Raw genomic sequence first — 24,570 nt, 5'->3', positions numbered from 1 at the left:
TGGTTTAAAGGCCCGCTCCTGCTCCCGTGCCCCATCCAGTGGCTGAGGGAGAGAGAGGATTAAGCGGGTAGCCGGGACCGTCGCATCGCGCAGGTGAGAGCTGGGCAGAGGCGCATCCTCCGCCACCCCAGCCGCTCGCGGGGGGCGGGACTGAGATGCCCGGCTCCGCTCGGGGCTGGGACCCGCGCAGGGGCTTGCTGGGGAGCTGCGACATCCGCGCCCCCGTCCCGCTCCGTGCGGCGGGGCTGGCGGCTTTCCGGCGTTGCAGTGAGAGCAGCCCCCCGGCGGGCTGGGCAGGGGCTGAGGGGAGCGAGCGGCCCCGGAGCTGCGGTGGTGGGCTGGATGCAGGCACCTGGGGGCCACCCATCAGCGCCCCGTGGCCTCTCCTCGCCTGCCCGGATTGGGCAAGGCTGGCCAGGGGCGCCCAGCTGCATCGCACCGGGGGGCGCTGCCCTGCGCTTGGCTGCGGGGTCCGTGCCTGGATTAAAGGGTGGCTCTCCGTGTCTGGCGTGCCAAGGAGCCGGTAGCCCAGAATGGCTCACCCCCACCCTGGGGTGCCTGCCCTGCCCAGGTACCCTGATAGGTTCACACGTCCTTGGACTTGTCAGTAACAGGTATCCTTCGTGGATTTAGACTATGCCTCACTAGCGGAACAAGGCAGCTATAGAAAGATACTATGAAAATAAGGGCTATATGCCAACCAGGCTATGGTGGTGGTTTTTGTGTATTATAGTGCTCTACAAAATGTGCTAGGCTTGTACGGCCGCCTAGGACAGCAGTCACTGCCCTAGTATTCGCAATGGATGCCACTTTAAGGTACAGGACCCTCTTTTACTGCATGGTGTCTGTGCGGCCAGAACCTCCACAGAATGCTGTTCCGCGGATAAAACTCTATAGATTCCCATAGACTATCTTTGATTCACCTGGGTGTGAATGGTTTCAGAGTAGCAGCCCTGTCAGTCTGTATTCGCAAAAAGAAAAGGAGGACTTGTGGCACCTTAGAGACTAACCAGTTTATTTGAGCATAAGCTTTGGTGAGCTACAGCTCACTTCATAGGATGTCATTGGGAATTTTGCCTGCACGTGTATGGGGCTTTTGGAGGCAGAAAGTTGAAGGGATTTTATATGACTTGAAAAAGAAAAAGAAATAAATCAAAGGACTGGGAGGCACTGTCCTACTGAAAATCAGTTGCATTAAAACATGTAGCTTAACTATTTTTCCCCCTAAATGTCTCTTCTACATAAGCCAGCTACATTTCTAGAGTTTCAGTGATTCAGGAACTGAACTGACCAGGTAACTAAAAGCCGGAATAAGTGCAAGGCATGACTTAGTGGATAATTTCACTGACTCTCTTCCTATCGTATTAGCTTTGTGTGTGCATTAAATACATTTGTTATTGCTCCACTTCACTGTGGTCAGAACTGCAGGTCCCAAAACCAATTTTTTTCCATCTCCTTACTTCAGCCCTCTTTACCATTGATCATATACAGTAGTAGGCTTGCTACTAAGTCTCTCTCTCCCTTTCTTCTCTTCTCACTCTGGCAAGTGACCAGCTCTTTGCAGGATCAAACCCAATCACAGAATTGAGCCTGTGTGTTACTATGCAAGGGGCTTTTTAATAACTGAAATCCTGTATTTGCTACATTAGCAATGTAAAACCTGCTATGGGAAGAGAGAATATTTCTCTGAGAAATTCTTATTTTCTAATTATTTTCTGAGCTTGAAAAGACATGTGAAATAGTACATGCACTGCATTTCTTTTTATGAATGTATACTGCTGCCTAAAACCTGAACTGTAACCAGAAGAGTGCTGCATCTCATGAACACTTCATGGTCTAGCAGCAGCCTTCTGAAAATCTTTGAATATCTGCAGATAACCTTTTTCATATGTTTGGCAGAAATACCAATTGGTGGTCTGTTCAGTGGCTAGTAGTACATGCTGTATTCAATGTACATGAAGTAAATGTATTTTGAAATAGGTGGAGAAAGGAACTACATTAAGTTAAAGGGCATATTAACTGATTATCAAATTCATCGTAACAGTATTTCTTCAGAAATGAAAATAATAGTTTTTGAGTGTTTTATTTATGAAACTTTTCAGGAATAAAAGGAAAAAAGTGAATGACAAATTGTGTTGCCTGCAAGAACCAAAGATATGAATTCTTATTCTGTTTTGTAGCTTTCAGCAGACTCTGTCCTGTGAAAGAAAGAAATTTAAAAAAAATAATCTGAAAAGTCTAGAGAATGATCTCAAGCAAACTAGAGGAGCTCACTCTAATTTAAAAAACAAAACAGTGCATGCAACCATGTGATGTCTCTCCCATTATGGAAAAACTGAGCTAGTAGCATTTTGCAACCAAGGCAAGGACTGTTGTGGTTTGCCACATTATGCCTCCAAGGGATTCTTTAAAAAAGGCCTTCTAGTCGTGTGAGGGAACCTAACTAATTATCATCAATGCCACAAATTCCTTTTGATACTGATGGCATTAATCTTTCTCAGAACTCGTTTGGCTGCCTGTTTTTAGAATTGTTCTAAGGGTTATTACATGCATCAGTTTTGGTGTGAGTTATGTCATCTTGTCTTTCTGGCCTATTAATACAAAACTTAATTTAATATTGCTGTCCTTGTGAATAAAGCTGGTCTGAAAGATGCTGAACATTCACTCATGAAGGATGAAGCCTTCCTACCATAGAATAGGAACATTACAAGCAGCACTATAATTTACCCACCCCATACTTTCCTGTTAATGGGTCTCATTCCATTCCTGAAGGGAATGCTTGTAGTAGGAGTTAGAGCAGGGGTGGGCAAACTATGGCTTGGGGGCCACATCTGGCCCTCCAGATGTTTTAATCTGGTCCTCGAGCTCCCGCCAGGGAGCAGGGTCTGGGGCTTGCCCCACTCTGGCGCTCCAGCAGGGGAGCAGGGTCGGGAGCTTGCCTCACTCCATGCAGCTCCCAGAGAAGTGGCATGTCCCCACTCTGGCTCCTTCGTGTAGGGGCAGCCAGGGGGCTCTGCACACTGCCCCACCCCAAGCGCCACCCCTGCAGTTCCTATTGGCCAGGAACCATGGCCAATGGGAGCTGCAGGAGTGGTGCCTGTGGACAGGGCAGTGCTCAGAGCCACCTGGCTGTGCCTCTGCATAGGAGCCAGAGGAGGGGCATGGTGCTGCTTCTGGGAGCTGCTTGAGGTAAGCGCCACCCATAGCCTTCACCCCTGATGCCCTGCGCCCCAACCCCCTGGCCTGATCCCCCCCCTCCTGCCCTCCAAACCGCTCAGTCCCAGTCTGGAGTGCCCTCTGGCACCCCAAAACCCTCACCCCAGCCCCACCCCAGAGCTCGCACCCCCAGCTCCCCCTCCCCCAAACTCCCTGCCCCAGCCTGGAGCCCCCTCCCACACCCTGAACTCCTCATTTCTGGCCCCACCCCAGAGCCTGCACCCACAGCTAGAGCCCTCTCCTGCACTCCAACTCCCAATTTCGTGAACATTCATGGCCTGCCATACAATTTCCATACCCAGATGTGGCCCTTGGGCCAAAAAGTTTGCTCACCCCTGAGTTAGAGGGTAGCTCAGTTTCCATAACTCATACTTCGGTCTCTTTCAAGTGTTGACTGTCTGGGTCATGGGCCAGGATGCTATGCTACAAGCGCAGGTTACACTAGATATGACTTTTCACTGGTACAGATTTCCACTGGTCTCCATCTATCCTATAAATGATTTGTTTTTTTTTCAGTTGTGTCCATCCAGAGAAAAACACAGGCCACTTGCCAACCACCATAGTTAATCTGCCCTATGATCTTTGCTGATATTATCAATAAGGGTACCAGTTGTGATGTGGAGATCTGTGCAACAGCAACCGGAAATGGACTGTTTTGCCAGTTTCTTCCACTGCAGATCTGTCAGATGGCAAAGACTTTTTGATCACTATCAATGTACGTTGGATTTGAACAGAAGTGAAAGCTGGATTAATGACCTTTCAATCATCTGAGATGTGCAGGCTTTCTTGGTATTGTTATAGCAACAACTCTGGTATCAAAATATTCGTCTTTGACATGAAACAGCATTTTAGCTGAAGATTGTTTTTCTATCTTGATAACTTAAACTAGAACAATGGGAGTTATTTGAGCTCCATCTTGTGTATAGTGTTTTGTCTTTAAATGCTCTTTATCCATGACCATATAACTTAATGCATAGACTCACTTCAGATGGCAGGACAGCAATACTGTTAATAGTCACTGCATTGCTTCTGATTCGAACAGTTTTGCAACTGAAATTTATTTTACCACTGACATTTCCTATTCAGGGAGTCTTGTTCCTACCTAGTGTTACACCTGAGGAAACGGCATTTTGTTATGTGGCAGGTTTCAATCAAACCAATGTTTAGCCATCCTCAGTTGACTAGAGGATGGGCTAGAACCAGTTTGCTTGTCAGCTCTATCCATTCAGAATCTGTTCTGATAGACAGCCTAATTAATTATTAATTTCAATGTGGGGTTTGTCAGATTAGATATACTACAAAAACAGTGATTTTTATTAGTTTATGCAACCCACATCTGCTTTGCATTCTTATAGCATAAACATGCCAATTAATATTTCAGACTAGGGGACACTATTGTGACTTAAATCTTTCACTGAGATGAAGCCAGTGTCCCATTTCACTTCGCTGGGACTCAGAAATATAAACCTGAGTTTACTGCAGTACTAGCAAGCACTTCAAGGATAAGCTAAAGGAACAATATCTGAATTACTGACAAACTAATTTTAAACCCATTGAATAAAACTTGAGTAATTTAGACTGATTAGCAACTTACATAAAAGTTATAACTATTAAATTATTTTTGTGCTCCCAAAATGCATGCCAAGCAAACTTAGCAGGTGGAAAACAACACGATTAAACAGTTGGTACTTAGTATCACTTTAAAGTAACTTTGCCCTGATGCACTTTCTTTTCCAGGTATCCTTATGCAGTTGCTTCTAATCATAAAACCAACCAGTTCTTAAGTAACAAACCTCTGGCTTCATGTTTACAAAGTAATAAATGCATCTGAGTATTTATATCTGTCTTTTAGGTAGCAACTAAATGGGTAAATTGAACTAGTGTAACTTCTCTAAATCCAGTTTCAGAGTAGCAGCTGTGTTAGTCTGTATCCATAAAAGGAAACAGAGTACTTGTGGCACCTTAGAGACTAACAAATTTATTAGAGCATAAGCTTTCGTGAGCTACAGCTCACTTCATCGATACATCCAATGAAGTGAGCTGTAGCTCACGAAAGCTTATGCTCTAATAAATTTGTTAGTCTCTAAGGTGCCACAAGTACTCTGTTTCCTTTTTTTCTCTAAAACCCTCTGTGGTCGCTCCTGTTTTGGTTTGAGTAGTCTTTGTGTTGTGTTTTGTCATTTAACTCAACCTGCTCCCAGTCTATGTATAACAAGACCACAAAGCACTCTTACTCTAAACTAAAACTCCAGTTCTGCAAACACATATTTCCAGTAGAACTATTGACTTAAAGGGGACTATTCAAATTAAGTAGTCAAAATAAGAGCCTGTATAAATGGTTGCAGGATCATGGCCAAAGGCAATATCTACACGACAAAATTGTGTCAACCTAATTTATGTCGGCATACAGCCACCACAGGTATTAAATTACTTCTGTGTGTGCACAGGTAGCTCTTTGTATCCACAGTGCATGCCCTCACCAGGAGTGCTTGTATCAATTGTATTGTCAGTAAGGGCATTGTAGGATGGCTTCTGCAGGCCAGTAACAGTTGACTTAAGCAATGCAGTGTCTACACTGACATTGTCTAGACCTAATTATCTTGACTGTGATTCTGTGCTGCTCGGAGAGGTGGAGTTTTTAAAGCAGTGTAGAGAGGCACTTACCTGGGCAGGAGCCAAATGTAAGTGAAGATACTTCAACAGCTAGGTTAACATGAAACAGCTTAAGTCACCCTAAGCCTAAATGGGACACTACAGGTTTAAATTAACAAATTGGATTCTATCCATGCAACTTTCTCATAAAGACAAGTCTGTGCCTTCCCTTTATGTAGTAACACCTACCTGTACTGTGTGATAAATTCACCTCAGCTAAACAAAAATCTTGTTGTAACCTGTGTTGTACCTCAGCCTTTCCCCTCCCTGTTTATTCCTATTTGCCCTCTCTGTCTAATGGAGTGTCAGTGCCTCACAGAAGCAACCACACCTTTTTATTTAGGTGGTCAAGGACCTAGCCCAGTGTTTCTCAACACCTGGTCTATAGATCAAAGCCGGTCCCAGAAATCTCCCTGACACAGTTTAGGAAAGCAGCAAGCCAGTCCCTGGTATCAAAAAGCTTGAGAAACATAGACATAGCCTACCTCTAACTTTTACAGTGCCTAATCACCTTGTCACATCCTAGCCTGTTCAGGTCAGGCTACTATTTCCTTTTTGGAATGAAATCCGGGGAGGAGGAAAACGTGCTGATCCTTGCCCCTACTACACGCAGCGGTGGCTCATCTACACCCCATGTTTCTGTAGGATCCAGGTGCAGCCTGCACTTCACAGCATAGCACTACATCCTGGACATACATAAGAACGGCTATACTAGGGCCAATGCCAAATGCTTCAGAGGGTATGAACAGAACAGATAATAAAGTGAGCCATCCCCTGTCACCCATTCCTACCTTCTGGCAAACAGAGGCTAGGGACACCATCCCTGCCTGTCCTGGCTAATAGCCATTGATGGACCTATCCTCCATTAACTTATCTAGTTCTTTTTTGAACACTGTTGTAGTCTTGGCCTTCATAACAGCCTCTGGCAAGGAGTTCCACAGGTTGACGGTGCGTTGTGTGAAGAAACAGTTTATTTGTTTTAAACCTGCTGCCTATTAATTTCATTTGGTGATTCCTAGCTTTTATTTACTTTCTCCACACCAGCCATGATTCTGTAGACCTCTATCCTATCCCCCTTAGTCATGTCTTTTCCAAGTTTGAAAAGTCCCAGTTTTATTAATCTCACCTCAGGTAGAAGCTGTTCCATACCCCTAATAATTTTCATTGTCCTTTTGTGAACCTTTTCCAATTCCAATATATCTCTTTTGAGATGGGGTAACTGCATCTGCACACAGTACTCAACATGTGGGCATACCACAGGTGCTATTGTCTGTCATTCCTGTGGATGACTCTTTTTATTGGAAACTGCAGGCTGCATCCGTAGCCTCTATTTCCATGACAATAAAAAGGCTTCCTCCACTTTGGCTCCTACTGTTGGGAAAGCTTCAGCCTCAGCTAGCTGGGGATCCCCTCCCACCTCACAACAGGATTCAGGTGTGATGACCCACAGGCTGCAGCAGAAATACCAGCTGTGGTTGGGTAACAGCTACTCAATCCACGTCTGGTGCGCCGCACCCACCCCTGCGGCGGCTGCTATTGTCTCCCTCTAGTCCCAGGACCCCGAACGAAGGGAAGGCTGCCGGGCAGGGCTGGGGCTTGTCTGTCTTCTCGCCCACACGGCCCTGCCCGTGCCCGCTCCCAGCGCAGCTCTGCAGCACGGCGCGCGCCCGGCTCCGGCACTCACAGCCCCTCACCCACAAGAAAGAGCCGGGGCTGTGCTCTCCGCGCGCGGGCCGGGCAGGACGGCGTCTACTCTGCAGCAAAAACCGGCGCTACGTCACAGCACCAGGAGGCGGGAGTTGCCAGCTCGGGGCGGCCGCGTGGGTTGCGGCAACAGCGTGCGCGCGCATTTGGGTGACACGCACAGGGACGGTAGCGTGCGCGCCTGCGCAGTCGGGTCTGCCCGCCCGGTGCGTTCTGGGGGCCGGCTATGGGATTCCGTAACGTGTAAGCGAGCGGGGGCCGCTGCGGAGGGGGGCGATCGGCGACGGGAGCCCCCGGGGGTGGCTGAGGAGCCGCTTCCTATCCCAGGCGGGGGCTGCTCCCGGTGCGCAGGAGCCCCCGGGCCCTGCTGGGGGGCGTCTCAGACCGCGGGCCCCCTCCGGCGGCTCTGGGCCGCGCGTTCGCCGGGAGGGCTGCGGGCATGGGCCGTGCCGCGCGGAGCCGGGCGCCGGGCTGATCGCTGCAGCGCTGTGGCTTGTTGCCCCGGCTGGGCTTGGCAGGCTTTGCCGCATGGCTGCGGGGCAGGAGCGCGGCCTGACGCTGGGGGTGCGAAGCGGGAGGCGGTGGGGCGGCCGGGTGCTGTGCAGCTGTTGTTCTTTTCTGCCCTTTGCAGATGGCAGTGCGGGAGGGAGAGTTGCCTCCGTTTTGGGACATCCAAGTAACCCTGAGTCAGAAGGACCCCAAGGGTGGATACGAGACTGTCTGAGTGCCATGTTGCCTCGTGGGCAGAGCGCTGTGCTTGGACTCAGCAACTCTGGGCTGGATGACCTTGGGCAAGAAAGTTCACTACTCTGCCTTAGGTTCTCTGTAAAGTAGGTTTCAGAGTAGCAGCCGTGTTAGTCTGTATTCACAAAAAGAAAAGGAGTACTTGTGGCACCTTAGAGACTAACCAATTTATTTGAGCATAAGCTTTCGTGTGCTACAGCTCACTTCATCGGATGCATTCAGTGGAAAATACAGCGGGGAGACTTATATACACAGAGAACATGAAACAATGGGTGTTACCATACACACTGTAAGGAGAAAGTGATCACTTAAGGTGAGCTATTACCAGCAGGAGAGCGGGAGAGGGGCGACCTCTATAGTGATGATCAAGGTGGGCCATTTCCAGCAGTTGACAAGAACATCTGAGGAACTGCTGGAAATGGCCCACCTTGATTATCGCTACAGAAGTGATCACTCTTGTTACAGTGTGTATGGTAACACCCATTGTTTCATGTTTTTCTATGTATATGTATTTTCCACTGAATGCATCTGATGAAGTGAGCTGTAGCTCACGAAAGCTTATGCTCAGATAAATTTGTTAGTCTCTAAGGTGCCCCAAGTACTCCTTTCTGTAAAATAGGGATAATGACACTAAGTCCTCTTGTAAAACGCTCTGAGAGCTAGTGATTAAAAAGTGCTATAAAAGAGCTAGGTATGAATTATTTATTAATAGTGGGGCTTTTATAGAGGAGGCAAATTAAACGTTGGTACCTATTGTCACTGCAGCGCACTATTTTGTTTTATTAATTTAACAGGGAAACACTGTCAACAATAAAGGTGGCATCAGTACTGCAAAGATCCCCTGATTTTCATTCTTCAGGAGGTGATTAACTGAAAGGATTTCTGCTCCTGAGTAGACAAATTAGAATGCCGGCATCATTACATTCTGTATCATGTTTACTTAACCTAGATTTGACTTCAAAAATTTCTACATGTAGTAGTTGCCCTATGGGCAGAGCTGGACTAACCTTCTGTGGGCTCCGATGTCAAACATATTTGTGCGCCCCCATGTCGTCATTGTGGGCTCTGAGTGTGGGCCTGGTATGGCAGTGCCATTGGTGCCATAGTATACCCGGTTCTGAATCTCAGAGACATTTTTCATTTTGGTCAGATACCTCTGCATGACTATCTGCGTTGCCATACACAGTTTCCTCAGCCCCTAGTTTTTCTCATTGAGCTGTACACCCATGTGGGTTTACCATTGTTCACAGTGAGTAGAACTTTCACAGTGATCAGGGGAAACTCCTCACAGATTTATCTTAGGTCTCACATTACCTAGTGAATAAGTAACGCCTCCTACACCTAACTTTTTCTGAGAGGATTCCCACCCAATTACTAAATGTAAACCTACTTAGCTTACAAGGGCTGAAAAGATCAGGTAGTATGGTCACAAAAGCAAAGTACTTCTGAATTCAGCAGGAATTTTGGTTGTGCACAGAACACGGACCGGACTAGTTCCTGCATGGTTACAAAACCGCAGTAAAGCGGAACCATTTTCAGCTTGTGTGATTGGAGGATATCTGGATCCATATTATAAAACTGTCCTACATAAATGAGGAAAAGTTGAGGTGTCTTTGTTCTTTTATTCCACTCTTTGTTTCTGTGGGGAATTTGCCAATGCAATATTACTGTCTTCTTTATAAACAAAACTAAAAAAAATTATAATGGCTGTTTAAAATAGCAATTCCAGCCCTCGTTAGCACTGGGAAGATGCCAGCATTTGTTGCTCAATTTTATCCTAATTTTTGTACAGCAAATTACAGTGGATAAGTGTATTTGATTTGGGAGAAATGAAGTAGCATTGAATTGAACTTGAGCGCTCCTGAATTTTGAGGGTGTTCAAATCTGGAAGGCAGATGCTAGATTCCCTTCCTGAATATTAGATAAATCTGGAAAGGAAAAGCCAATTTCTGCTTCCATGACTCAGAAGTGAATGTTATCTGGCAGACCTCTACTTGGTACCCACCTTCTGTTGGTAGACTCATCCTTGCATGAATCATCCAGTTGACTTCAGTGGGCTTATTAATACGCATAAGTGTTTGCATCCTCAGGGACGAAATTTGTATTTTTAATAATTACGAAAATTCTTAGTGGTGTTAAACCAGAAATTCTACTGACAATTACAAAATCAAAGAAATAAGTACAAAGCATCCACTAATAAAATGGGAAGAAAATAAATAAATAGCAGTACATAAATAGAAACATTGATTTTTTTTTTTCCCCCTTAAATTTAAAATTAGTTACACTTTAAAAAAAAAAAAAGATAATATCTATTGGGGAGTTAAGCATGTTTGTGAAGTGCACCTCTAATGAAGATGAGTACTCCATATTGGTATGACCAGGTAGGACATATCATAGCAAATAGCATTGGATAGAATATGTGGGAAATAGTTTTTCAAGGAGTTTGTAGGAAATTAGAAGTCTACTGCACAATTACTTATTAAAGTGAATGTTTCCAAATAAGCTTTGGTGTGTGTTGTTTGTTTTTTTTTGTTTCTCCTCCTCCAAGCTCTACAACAATGCCTGGGTCTCTTCCTGTGAATGCTGAAGCCTGTTGGCCAAAAGATGTGGGAATTGTTGCCTTGGAGATCTATTTTCCTTCTCAGTATGTTGACCAGACAGAATTGGAAACATTTGATGGTGTGGATGCTGGGAAGTACACCATTGGCTTGGGTCAATCGAAGATGGGATTCTGCTCAGATAGAGAGGATATCAACTCACTCTGCTTGACTGTGGTACAGAAGCTTATGGAGAGGAACAGTCTCTCCTATGATTGCATTGGGAGATTAGAAGTTGGAACAGAGACAATCATTGACAAGTCAAAATCTGTAAAGACTGTCCTGATGCAGCTCTTTGAGGATTCTGGTAATACAGATGTAGAAGGGATTGACACAACAAATGCATGCTATGGAGGCACTGCTGCTATCTTTAATGCTGTTAACTGGGTTGAGTCCAGTTCTTGGGATGGTAAGTTTGGTGTCTGTTTGAAAGCTACATCTTACATCTTTGTCCAGTAGTCTTCCTAGTAACCACCTTAAATACCAAGCACATAACTTTGTGCTTGGATACTAAGCTTTTTAAACATACTTTATAAGATTTCTTTTTCTGTAGTTAAAAAATGCTAAGTAAAACAGACACTGGACTTGAGGTTGGTCTGGCATATTTCCCAGGAAACCTGAGGTGGGCAAACTACAGCCCGTGGGACCCTCTTGCCTGGACCCTGAGCTCCTGGCCCGGGAGGCTAGCCCTCAGCCCCTACCCCGCAGCCTCAGCACGCCATGCTGTGAGTGTAGTGTATTAAACTGCTCACATAGGAATGTGCTACTGGTAGCAGTTACGGAGAGCAATTTACTACACTACACCAGTGCAATGCTCTGCGTAGCCGGGCAACACTCTGGGCAGCTTGGCTGTAGCACTGCCAGCCACCGGTGCTATGCGCTGCACAGTAAGGGGGCAGGGTGGTCGGGGGCGGGGGGGATTTGGGAGGGGGGTTGGGGTAGTCAGAGGGCGGGAAACGGGTGGGGGTGGATGGGGAAGGGGTCGGGGGGGCAGTCAGGAAGGATGGGGCGGTCAGGGGGCAGGGAATGGGGGGTGGGGTGGATGGGGAAGGGGTCCTGGGAGGGGGCGAGAAGCAAAGGGGGTGGATAGGGGGCAGGGGCGCAGCCTCCCCTAACTGGCCCTCCATACAATTTCCAAAACCCGATGTGGCCTTCAGGTCAAAAAGTTTGCCTGCCCCTGTACTAGACAGAAAATGTGTTCTTTCAAGATGGCTTACACGTCTAGGTTACACCTTGTGGAAATGTGAAATTAGAATGCTTTACAAAGTGATTCTGAGACACCTACTTATCGCTGATCTTTTCTTGGAAATCTGGAATGCTCCAAGGAATGAAAATAAAAGGCGGAAATAAATTTGGAGAAGTGTCAGCTGATTAGATTGTCAGCTCGCACAATCCTGTAACCATCTCTTCCTGTAAACTGAAAAACTAAACATTTGCAAGCTAAAAATAAAGTTTCCCAGGGACTTCTTTCCATAGTTATTACTTATCTTTTCCAGGTCGTTATGCGCTTGTTGTTGCTGGAGACATAGCTGTGTATGCCACTGGAAATGCCAGGCCAACCGGTGGAGCTGGTGCTGTTGCTATGTTAATTGGTCCAAATGCTCCTTTAATTTTTGAGAGAGGTGAGTCTCGTGGAAAGATTTTAAAACTAATACCATATATGGGGCCTGCAGAACACCCTCATCTCCAGGATGTCTTGTACTGTAGTTACTATCATTCCAGGCCTCCAGGGAGCCAGATTAACTTCTATCTTGTTGGTCTAGACTGACCTGTTGCTGCTTCTGGCGGGATTCACCTGCGGGTAGAGTAGGAGTTACTGCCTGCCTTCCTTCAGATTTTCACCAGTGGAAATACAAGGGCTGCATTGTCTAGTCTAGTGCCTGTTAGTGCAGTTTTCTCAAGGGGAGGGGGCGCTGTCAAATGATGAAAATTGACTTGTTACAGGCAGGATAGGGTAGATTCACGAAGGAATGTAAGCATAGTGACGCTGAGCATCTGCGCACCCAACTTCTAGGAGCGTAGAAAATTACTGGGATTAACAAAGCCTGGGTTAGGCACCTTTGGACAAACTGGAGAAATGGTCTGAAGTAAACAGGATGAAATTCAATAAGGACAAATGCAAAGTATTCTACCTACAAAGGAACATTCAGTTGCACACATACAAAATGGGAAATGATTGCCTAGGAAGGAGTGCTGCGGAAAGCGATCTGGGAGTCCTAATGGACCACAAACTAAATATGAGTCAACAGTGTAACACTTGTAAAAAAAGGAAACCTCATTCTGGGATGTAGTAGCAGAAGTGTGGTAAGCAAGACATGAAAAGTAATTTTTCTGCTCTACTCTGTGTTGATTAGGCCTCAACTGGAGTATTATGTCCAGTTTTGGGCACCACATTTCAGGAAACGTGAACAAATTGGCCTGAGAAGAGCAACAAAAATGATTAAAGGTCTAGAAAACATGACCTGTGAGGAAAGATTAGAAAAAACTGGGTTTCTTTAGTCTGGAAAAGAGAAGACAGAAGGGACATAACAGGTTTCAAGTACATAAAAGGTTGTTACAAGGAGGAGGGAGAAGAATTGTTTTTCTTAACTTCTGAAGATAGGACAAGAAGCAATGGGCTTAAATTGCAGCAAGGGAGGTTTAGGTTTGACGTTAGGAAAAACTTCCTGACTGTCAGGGTGGTTAAGCACTAGAATAAATTGCCTAGGGAGGTTGTGGAATCTCCATCACTGGAGATTTTTAAGAGGAGGTTAGACAAACACCTGTCAGGGGTGGTCTCTAGATAATACTTAGTCCTACCCTGATTGCAAGGGACTGGATTAGATGACCTTTCAAGGTCTCTTCTAGTCCTATGATTCTTAGCCCAGCGGTCTAGGTACACACCTGGAGTGTGGAGACTTTCCCCCAGTTGAAGTCCCCTCCACCTGCGTGGGAGAAGAGATTTGAACAGGGATCTTTCACCTCTCAGGTGAGTGCCCTAACCTCCTACATTTTGGGATATTCTGATGTGGGCCTCCCTCAGTCTCTCCTGTTTGGATAAATAAGAGTCATTGGGCCAGAGAGAACAGCTAAGTATAAGAATGACTCTGTAGCCTGGTGATAGACCCAGCATCCAGTCCCTCTACAGCAATTATTCTAATTATTTATCCTCCGTGGAATACCTTCAGTAGGAGAGACTGAGGGAGTTGTACATCAGAATAGCCCGGTGGTTAGGGAGCTCACCTGAGAGGGACCAGATCCACATTCAAATCCCTTTTCTCCCCTTCTGGTGGAGGTGGGACAACCCAGGTGAGTACCCTAACTGGGCTAAAAGTCATGAGGGAGGTCATCCCCTATCCTCAATGCCTGTTTGTTGTATGCCTGCTTATAGGGGCCTGATGTGGTAGGCGAGATCTGAGGACACCTGCTGAGTTGGGCCCCACAGGGGAGTTAAGTGGAGAAATGCCTATTTTCCCCCCAGTTCATTAATCGCACCGGGGCTTAGGTGTCAAGATGTCTAGAGTGGGCTGCAGTTCACATGCTCAAACAGAAACATAGGCACCTAGGGAACTTTTACTACACAAATTCAGGCCCTAAGTGAGTTTAGACATCTAGAGGGTTTGGCAGCAGCTGAGGTGAAAGTTTTGTGAATCACACTGGGGCCTGATACTGGAACTAAGGCACCTAAATCCTTTTGTGAATCTATCCTGGTGTTTTGCCAGCACTTCCACTCTCACCTGGGTAGTGGGAGATCTGGAGCTGTATGTCAAACCACCATGGATGTGAGAGAACTAAGCTGTCTGGCCAGCACCAAATCTTACCTGTATGCCACTAACCTGGGGTGACTTATTCAGGTTGACTTATAAAGTGATTTTCTTAAGCAATTTTTTTTTTTTTTAAATAGGACTGCGTGGGACCCATATGCAACATGCCTATGACTTTTATAAGCCAGATATGGTATCTGAATATCCTGTAGTTGATGGTAAACTATCTATTCAGTGCTACCTCAGTGCATTAGATCGCTGCTATTTTGTCTACCGCAACAAAATCCGTGCTCAGTGGCAAAAAGGTATGTATTACTGAAAAATGTTTACATGCATTGGTGGCAATCTAAAATTCAATTTGCCAGAGCACATAATGAGAATTCAGTATCTGTACAACCGCATATCCAGCCTAAGGAAATATTAAATAAACCTCAGGGAAGCAACATTGTCACCAGGACTTTGGCTAGCTTATACCTCCCGTGTACCTTGCCTAGTGGGATGTGAGTGTGTATGTGCTTTTTTAATGGTCCCTTAATCCTGTGACACTGAGATTTATATTAAATTGTTCAACAATTATACAGAATAAATATAAGCATTTTGTTTCATATTTATTGAGCAACACTGTTTTGGAGATAAATAACTACCTCCTGCCACTACTAAATCTAACCAATGTGCCAAAATACTGTTCTGCTTTTTTTATGTAGAACCCCAGTCATACGTCAATTTATGATACAGGCACAACTTGCCAATTGTTATCTGAGGAGATTCTTTGATTGCCAGAAATTACCTTGTATTTTGAAATGCAAATAACCGATTGCTGGCAAGTTACTAGAAGCACAAGGCTAGATTTTACAGTAATCTCCTGGATGCTGCCATACTATAGCTTGCTTTTTTAAAAAAAGTGGCTAATTTGAGCAATTGTACATGTATTGTTACAACTTCCTGTGCCTTTTTTTGCCTTTTCCAGAAGGAAGTGACAGAGAGTTTACCTTGAATGACTTTGGCTTCATGATCTTCCATTCTCCATACTGTAAACTTGTACAGAAATCTGTGGCTCGACTGTTGTTGAATGACTTTCTTAGTGACCAGAACTCTAAAACAGAAAATGGTATCTATAGTGGCTTGGAAGCTTTTAGGTGAGAACTGCTACTATCACTTAATTAGTCTAAGGAAGAAGGGAATCTAAAATGTGCTATGCATCCTATATGCTTCTCCCTTTCAGCTGTTTTAGTGAGTAGCAGCAGTTTCTAAACCTCATTATTTTTTAAATAGGGATGTAAAACTGGAGGATACCTACTTTGACAGAGATGTGGAGAAGGCCTTTATGAAAGCTAGTGCTGAACTCTTTAATCAGAAAACCAAAGCTTCTTTACTTGTATCCAATCAAAATGGAAACATGTACACCCCTTCAGTCTATGGCTGCCTTGCTTCTCTTCTAGCACAGTAAGTATAAAGCCAGAAAAATAAGAAGTTGTGACTTGACCTGTTAACTCTAGAAAAGCTCTAGAAACGTAACTTTTTCCCAACAGGCTTACTGTAACCAAAACAAACTAGCCTCAAAAAATCTTTTCCCTTGGATTAAGTTCAGGTAGCAATCTTTTGTTTTGTTTTGTTTTTTTAAAACCCAAACATAAGTTTAGCAAAGTGCTCTAAATACATTAGTCATGCAAAGGAAGTGGGAAAGCAGACTGTACGCATTCCAGGGAAGGGGTTTTCCTGATAGCTGTCTTGTGCAAGACCGCATACTAACAATTGATGGTGAATAAACATAGGTGCATCAAGTATCTATCAAGTATTAGCAAAACAACATTTTAGATCTTTGTAAAAAACAAAACAAAAAAACAACCACCCCACCTGGTTGCAGTCTTAACACACACACATGGTTGCTGGATTAGGGATCAGAAGCCTTTCTTAACCTGCCATAGGTTATGGCAGGGTTGATTAGATGATTACTAGAGGCTGGTTGCAGCTCAAATGATTCTGCATGCATACTTAGTAATGTGAAACCAGCCTACGCCAGTAACTAATTTGTATTTACTCTTGTCTCACATACTTCATCCGCCCATCTTTCATGAGTTGCATCCAGAAATAGCTGCTTCCCTACTATCCAAACTAATTAGTCACTGACTAAATTTCTCATTTACTAGCACACCCCTCTCCCACCCTCCAAACAAGTTAAGAGGAGAGAAATCAAGACACCTTCTCTTCCCCACCAAAACAAGCATACCCAAAGAGCAATTTCATTTGTTTCTTTGCAGACAGTTCCAGCTACATCAGCTGTGGTGCAGCCACTGAGACTGTGACAGCACCAAAGGGAACTCTAGCAAGTCCACTCTTTAGCATCAACTTTCTCTCAACCTGGGCTCTCCAGTTTTCTTAGACGTGGTGATACGCTTTAGGCATGGAAAAAGCAAATACCCTGAGGATTGTAATGTTCTGGACATTATTTAACCCCATTCCATTTAAATTAGTTTGAGGGTAGCTGCACTGCAGAATCCTAAATCTTGTTTTCTAGGTCATCATATAGTGCTGTAGATGTATGTGGCACTTCCCCACTGGAAAGTGAGAAAACCCCTTTCCTGAGACGCATACAGTCTAATACAGGCGATGCAATGTGTAGATGCCTCACCATGAGAAGTGAAAAAACAAGAAGTGAGGAGCACTCTTTGTGTTACTTGTTTTATGTATAGGAACTGGGGCTTGTAGTTGAGATGTGAGCTGCACTGATCCAATCAACTTTGGTCTTAGCAGGCTTCTTCCTGGAAGCTAAATATCACACTTGGTTATTTAAAATTGGCACTTAAGCATAGTTCTCTTAATTCTTCTTAACTGTTGCTTGATGTACAGGTACTCCCCACAGCAGCTAGCAGGACAAAGAATTGGTGTGTTCTCCTATGGCTCTGGTTTTGCTGCTACACTCTACTCCATTAGAGTTACACAGGATGCCACACCAGGTAAGTTAATTTAACTATAACATTTCTCATTTGAACAGCTCACCTGAAAAGTTGGCTACAGTAAAACATTAGTATAAGCAGACATGCAACAGACTGGCTAATAGTGATGGAAGTATTTCTGTACCCTTGGAAAAAGACTAAAATTCAAGATGCTGTCTCACCATGTTCTAACTCCCAAAAGGATAGCTTTGTAACTTTTTGTCACTTATGACTAAAGCTATAATAATGTAATCTTGAGTCCCAGAGATCATGGAAATTACATATTAAAATACAACTATCGTCTTCCAGTTTGTACAAAAGTCCTCTTGAAATACTAGTGCATTGACATTTACGTATGATGATAACATTGACTTAGTGGAGGTCTTGTGTGTTCCAGGTTCTTCTCTGGATAAAATAACTGCTAGCCTATCTGATCTGAAAACAAGACTTGACTCAAGAAAGTGTATTGCACCGGATGTCTTTGCTGAAAACATGAAGATTAGACAGGAAACGCATCACTTGGGTAAAGGCATTTTCATATAAAGTAAATTACAATATGCTTAACAAAGTAAATTCCTGATATTGTTATCAAATCCATGAATTCAGGTAGGGGTCGAAGTCCGGGGCTTTCACATCTTTCTAGTTTTTACATAATTTCAATCAAGCACTGCAGTAGTTAAGTATTCATGGCACAATTTGAGCTGAAGTGAAGGCTAGACTTTGGTATTAGTACACTTGCTCTTCTGCTATTGTTGCAATTTGGAAAGGGGCAGAGAATGTTACAATAAATATTAACAATCAGGTAACAGTATTTTACTGGTTTCCTCATAGCCAACTACATTCCGCAGTGTTCAGTGAATGATCTCTTTGAGGGAACGTGGTACCTAATGCGAGTGGATGAAAAACACAGAAGAACTTATGCTCGACGTCCAGTGCTGGGTGATGGGCCTTTAGAAGCAGGAGCTGATGTTGTCCATTCAAGCATAGTTCATGAGGTGAACATTTTATATTTTTGTTAGTTTTGCTATTTACATCTATTATTTCTATATGGTGGTGCTATGCAAACCCCCTGTAAAAGGAGGACCCGGGGATGACAAGTTCTTTCCATCTAATTTGTTTAAAAAAAGGTAAAATAAGAGCCAAAAAATTAAAGATATACATTTAAAAAAAAATGCAGAATGTATGTTTTGGTGCAAGAGAGACGGAGTCAGTTTGTATATAAACCAAGACTGCAGAAACATCCAATCAGACATGAATACCTAAAACCAAACTTTCTAACTAGTGTAGCATGAATTTTGTCTGGGAGATAATGTTGGGAGTCTAGGAAGAAGCAATACAATCTAAGAGTAAAACTGGAACTGGAAACTTGTGTTTCCTAAAACTTTTTTTTTTCCTCCTCAGCTTATCCCAAGCCCTGCTAAGAAAGTGCCAAGAATCCCTGCAACAAAAGAATCTGAAGCTGTTGCTGTCTCTGTTGCCAATGGAGAGCATTAATATACCTCTGTGAGGTGCGAAATTAATCAAAATGGGTGTGTGGTGGGAAAGGAAAAGGGATTAAATATTATCTAAGGTTCACTGTACAGAAATACTCTAATTGGAGCATGGAAAACTGTTTAAACTCTTTGAGAGGCTTTGTTTAATGTGGTATCATAACACTAAAGCATGAATGTATTGGAAAAGAAAAAGGCAAAGGTTCTGTGGGCTTTCATAACTCTGGATGTTCGTGTTGTTTTAAAAAAGGGTTCAGGAATGGGTGTACCAATTATAAGATCTTGGTAACTGGACACAGAAAAACAGGAATTTTGCTTGACTTCCCAAAATTTTTAGTGAAACCTTCTAAAATAGGCTGTAAAAATTTTTTTAAAGGGGGTGGGGGGAGGTGCAGAGGAGGGAGGAACAGGTTCCCTCTTCTCCTCAAAAACTGACCAAAAGCCATTTTCTCTCTCTCAATTTCTGAAGTCACTTTGATTTTTAATGTTGGGGTCCCTAGTGCCTTGACAGTAAGTAGTCAGTTTTCTAAATACAATATACCCATTTCTTTCCCTGCTTAAAAAAATAAGTTAGGAATAGGTATTAAGTGATCAAAAATCTGTGACCACTAGATAGGTTTGGTCTCAGTCTAACTCCCAGTGTCCATATCGCATCACTTTTATCCACATCCTTAAAGCCCACCACTATACTGTTTTGGCAACATTAGCAGAGGCCAAGGACTGAATGAAGTTGGATAGTCCTTCCACTGAGCAGTTCTTGGCAGGGCAGTGGGAAGAAAGCTATATCTGTCAAATAAAGGGTTTAGTTCCATAATTCTTTCAATCTGGCACCTTTTAAAAGGCCTTTAGGTTTAATACTCTTTTTTTTAAAATTTTTTTTGTCAGAGTGATCAGAGAGCAGACTTCTAGTCTTCAGTTTCCAAATACTATGGGGAGCTTATCAAACTGACAACCCACAAAGGGAAAAGATATAATAGTTTGTCCTTGACTCCTAGCTCTTGCTTTTACTGTATTTTTCTTCATGACAATTTTTAACTCTGAACTCATGATTGGCTTCGTTTCACACTCCCCTTGTACTTCTATAACAAGACTGTTGCAGGAAAACACAAAAACCTTTTTCCATCCTTCCAGTCTGAAATCTGTTCATCAGGCAAGGATTAAATGCCCAAAACTAGTGGGGAGACCATTCTGAGATATGAAGAGCCTTGCTAACTTGTAAAATATATTTAAATTGTTCTAATGTACAGGACTGAGTCTCTTGTTTAATTTTATTTTACTGTCCACTTCAAAACTTAATTGTCTAATATAAACTTGCAGAAATGACATGTTGCAAAATGCAGATTTTTGTGTAACGTAGTGTTTGTATAATACACCATATGTCACTCACTAGGATTTGGTAACTTTTTTTTTGTTGGACATGTACAGTCAACTTTCTAAAATTTCATTTAATATGAACTGATGTGGACGAATGGTCTAAGTGCTTTTACAGAAAGTGATGGAGAAATGAGGCATGAAGATACTTTGCAAGTGTTTGGGTTTTTAGTTTCATAAGAGCAATTTAATTTGTTGCCAGAAGACAAATTTATCACAGAATAAAGTCCATTGCTGGCAACGGACAGGCCAAGAACTACTGGCACAAAAAAATTAACTTGCCATCCTCACTAACACTGAAGCAGATGCTTTTGTAAATAAAGTTTTAGAGATATTTGAAACCGGTGTTGGTGTAGTGCTGAACTGATGTGGACTACATCTCTTAAATGGATTAGGACAAATCTAATGACCCAGCAAACACTGGAGAGTATACAGGTTACTGATCAGGGAACCCAGGCTATGCAGGTGTTCTTGTGTTATATAGTGGAATATTAAGAGGAAAATTAATCAGACTGTCTAGCTGACACTCTAACCTACAAATATTTAGAATCATGTTTTAGGACTGTATATTTCAATATTATGTACAGCCTGTTCTTTAGACCCAAACCATTTCTAATGCAGCTGTAGTCTGCAACAATTCTATTCCCATCCCCTTTTCTTCAATATTTTGAAAGACTTGATAGCTTAATTTTTCTTGACTGCCCTCTTGCTCTGCACCCATCTATGACTACGATGCAGTCAGTTTCCCGTTACTTTTTTTAAATCCAAGCTCCTCTTTACTACATAAAAGCAAATGAAGGAATATTGAACCACCCCACTTCATTTTTAATGTATAAAAAGAGCTATTTAAAACTCTACCAGGCCAGTGTAAAGATGGAAAAGCTGCATTTGAACTTAAGTTCTGGTTGTCTGTTAGTAATACAAACGGAAGCTGTGCAACTTCCATTTTTACTTGGCCTAACAGGGGCTTACCTCTAGCTGTCAAAGTAGCCATTTTAACTGTGCCAGCTCATAGTGGTATAACTATTGGGGAAACAGTCTTACAGTTTGTATTTAAGTTGATAGTAGGGGGGAGCAGAGCCCAGAACTTCCGACTTAAGCGGAAGTAGGGGTATCTTTGTCTCCTACCTTACACACAAGGATTGCATAGGGCAACTCTCTTAAAAAGGGACATAGCAATGTGAATAAAGCAAGGAGACCACTATTACAAGAGACTAGAATATTAAAAAAACCCCAAAGCAAACAACCAACCAACCCTGTCCCGCTCTTGTGTATGGTTTGTGGTATTTGGTGGTAGATTTTTTGATACCAGTGACCATTAAAAGTAAAACAAAAACAAACTGTTTCAGCTTTCGGTGCTAATCTTTACTGCTGAAGCACTGCATTGTGGTATGTTTCCTTAATGCCCTATTCAAGGACATTTAATGTTGAATCTATAAGTGAAGCTAAAGCCAGATAAACTTGGAGTCTGGTCCTGTTAGCAATAGCCCATGGCCTTCATTTGGAGCAGGACTGGGTATGCTGTAGTTCTGCATTCTTGATACCTCGTCTCCCTATTCATGGTCTTATTAATAAGTATGTCACAGAGGTAGCAGAAGTCACAGATTCCATGACTTTCTCCAACCTCCGTGACATTGGGGCCCTGCAGCAGCCCAGCCACTGCTGCCAGCGGGGGGACGCTCTCGCCCAGCCGCAGCGAAGGACCCCCCTCAGCTCCCAGCCGCCCCCTGACCGTCCCCAAGCTCCTAGCCGCTGGGCAGGGGTGAGGGGCCACAGCTCCCTGCCACTACATGCAGCGGGGCAGAATGGTGGACCCTCCTGCCTCCCCATTTTGTCAGGGATGTTTTTAGTAAAAGTCTAGGACAGGTCACGGCTTCTGTGAATTTTTGTTCATTGCCCATGACCTGTCCATGACTTTTTTACTAAAAATGTCCATGACAAAATCGTAGCCTTAATTATTAATTCACACAAGGATCAAACCATCCTAAGGCCAGTAGATGGCAGCATAGCTGTCAGTACCCAGGAGTAGCAGCATTTCTCACAGTGGTACTAAAATAAAGGTGCAAAACGTTTGATTTGAGTTAGTGGAGCAGCATGTTAGGGTTTGACTTTAAATATAGGATAACTTGTGATACATTACAGCAAGAAATACCTAGACAAACCAGAAGCAATTTTCTGGATTTTTCAAAAGCTGATCCTGGACTAATGATGAGAAAGGGAAAAAAGGTTAGAGCCTCTTTATCTGTCAAGGTGGAATAGCTAAAAATGAAGCGCTAACATTTAATACCTCACATATGCCTGTTAGTCTTAGCTTAAGTAAATAGTTATAGATTCCTTGTAAATAAATATTCACAGCTGTTCAGGAATCAGTTTCTTTAAATAACCAGATTTTGTCCATTGCAAATTGGCAGTCATTTAGATTCCTGTACTGTTGTGACTTAACATCAGGCTAATAAAGTAATATTTCTGCAAGTGGCCACATATTATAAATAGCTGTCTTAAAAGATCAGCCCAACTATATTGAGTAATTCTACTCAATTATTAAAAAACATCCATTCAACAACTTGTATTTGTTAATCAATTAATATATCTTCCATTTTACATGTGAGGTCTGTGGGCCAAAGTGCAAACACAAGCAAGTCTGTTTGAGCACACCAGTCCTCTGGATGAACTAATACATTTTGAGATTTAAGGCAGTTTTGGTTTATTTAAAAATTACAAAAATGTAACATCAAAGTTTACTGTGAAATGAATAAAACCCCTTGTTAAAGTTACTGAATGTAAAGTCTGCTATATACAATTCATAAAATTGAACACAACTTGGATGTATGTCTGATACCACGGTGCGAACTGTGACCTTTCTTTAAGTCCTGCTCTTTGGGTTCTGGTTGTGTGACTATAGGAACAGTCTCCAGGGCTCTTTTCTTCTGCACTCTGTGCAAAACAATTCGGTAGATACCAGTTATTGAGCTTCGAGAATCTCTTCCACGGTTATTTTGAATGTGTTCTTCTGTGATTCCCAAATCTTCCAAGGTATTTTTCACTTCAATTTCCTCCTCTTTGAGGGTACTAGTCTCTGCTAAATACTTTGGATCCAGTTTAAATGGGTCCAAGGCTTTTGGATACTGTATCCCTTGCATCCATTCGTTCTTCATAATACATTCAACAGAGTATCGTGCAGTTGGGACTGGCTGAAGAACTCCTCTGATCAGTTTCTGGCAAGTGTCTGAAAGGTATGGGGGCAGGCTATATGTCCCATCAAGAATGCACTTCTTCAGTTTGGCTACTGTCTCCGCTCGAAATGGCATTGTACCAGTTGTCATAAAATATAAAAGGATGCCTAGTGCCCATATGTCCACGTAAACACCAACATAGTTTTCATCTCGGAAGAGCTCAGGGGCAGCATAAGGAGGAGACCCACAGAAAGTGTTTAAAGTTTCCTCTCTTTTACTTATTGTGCTGAATCCAAAGTCTCCCACCTTCACACAGGTGTTACTGGTATAGAATACATTTTCTGCCTTCAGGTCCCGGTGAATGATATTGTTATCATGCTGTAGAGCAAAAGGAAAGCAAATTAAGTATTAGTATATATGAGAAGGCTTTTCCAGCTCATTTTTTTTTCTTTATCTTTGCTATACAGAAGTTGCCATTTTTAAAAGTCAACATTTGCCAAGTTACCACACAGTGGATCTGAGATCCTCCACTGTTTCCCTATAGTTGGACTAGGAAAGTCTAGATGTAAAAGTATGGAAATGCACAGTTAAGGTGCCCAAACGAACTTAAATTTTCCCTGTGTTAACACCAAGGGGGTGGGGGAGAAAAAGCTGTAAGGTGTCTTTAAAAATCAGTGTAATCTGACACCATAACAACACATGCATTAATCATAGTTGTACGGTTAAAGGCACCTGAACTTCCTAACCCTAAAATTCATATTTCTTTTAAGGGGTTTATAACACTCTCTTTGCAATAATTACAATATCTTTCATGTTTTTTACCTTACTTTACTGATAAGTACTTTTAACCATACCTCCATCTTATTACTGTGTTTGTGTGGGATTAGAATTTAATGCCAAAAGGCATGTGATTGGCCTTTATGCACTATCCTGTATCCAAACAAAAC

At 43.1% G+C, this 24,570-nt stretch overlaps 2 protein-coding genes across 6 annotated transcripts in view; one reads left to right on the top strand and one right to left on the bottom strand.

Annotated features, from left to right (window-relative positions):
* Positions 1-23,224, top strand: HMGCS1 (3-hydroxy-3-methylglutaryl-CoA synthase 1). 5 transcript variants are annotated; one of them, XM_073343869.2, is made up of 11 exons: positions 7,765-7,815; positions 8,204-8,402; positions 10,865-11,322; positions 12,410-12,535; positions 14,797-14,961; positions 15,624-15,792; positions 15,929-16,099; positions 17,504-17,610; positions 17,987-18,112; positions 18,421-18,584; positions 18,991-23,224. In XM_073343869.2, the coding sequence occupies exons 2-11, from the start codon at positions 8,302-8,304 to the stop codon at positions 19,081-19,083; spliced, it is 1,680 nt and encodes a 559-aa protein (XP_073199970.2). In that variant the 5' UTR covers positions 7,765-7,815; positions 8,204-8,301; the 3' UTR covers positions 19,084-23,224. The 5 variants fall into 5 exon arrangements, with proteins under 5 accessions (XP_073199972.2, XP_073199973.2, XP_073199971.2 ...); XM_073343871.2 differs by lacking the exons at positions 7,765-7,815; positions 8,204-8,402 and adding an exon at positions 1-93; XM_073343872.2 differs by lacking the exon at positions 8,204-8,402 and having other exon boundaries at positions 7,616-7,778.
* The window catches only part of NIM1K (NIM1 serine/threonine protein kinase), a 14,183-nt gene continuing 12,750 nt past the window's right edge, over positions 23,138-24,570 (bottom strand). Inside the window, exon 3 of the mRNA XM_073343874.2 lies at positions 23,138-24,001. Coding sequence (XP_073199975.2) covers positions 23,252-24,001 — 750 coding nt within the window. The 3' untranslated portion in view covers positions 23,138-23,251. The remainder of the gene's footprint in view (positions 24,002-24,570) is intronic.

Source organism: Lepidochelys kempii, chromosome 5, assembly GCF_965140285.1.
Source record: "Lepidochelys kempii isolate rLepKem1 chromosome 5, rLepKem1.hap1, whole genome shotgun sequence".
NCBI lineage: Eukaryota > Metazoa > Chordata > Testudines > Cheloniidae > Lepidochelys > Lepidochelys kempii.
Note: the sequence above shows the minus strand (reverse complement) of the source record. Positions and strands in the feature narration are given on the sequence as shown.

Excerpts from the sequence above, each read along its gene's own strand:
- HMGCS1 (XM_073343873.2), top strand. The coding sequence starts at position 8,101 with ATGGCTGCGGGGCAGGAGCGCGGCCTGACGCTGGGGGTGCGAAGCGGG. Across the intron at positions 14,962-15,623 it reads CCGTGCTCAGTGGCAAAAAG|AAGGAAGTGACAGAGAGTTT; the intron begins GTATGTATTACT and ends TGCCTTTTCCAG. Across the intron at positions 18,113-18,420 it reads ACAGGAAACGCATCACTTGG|CCAACTACATTCCGCAGTGT; the intron begins GTAAAGGCATTT and ends GTTTCCTCATAG.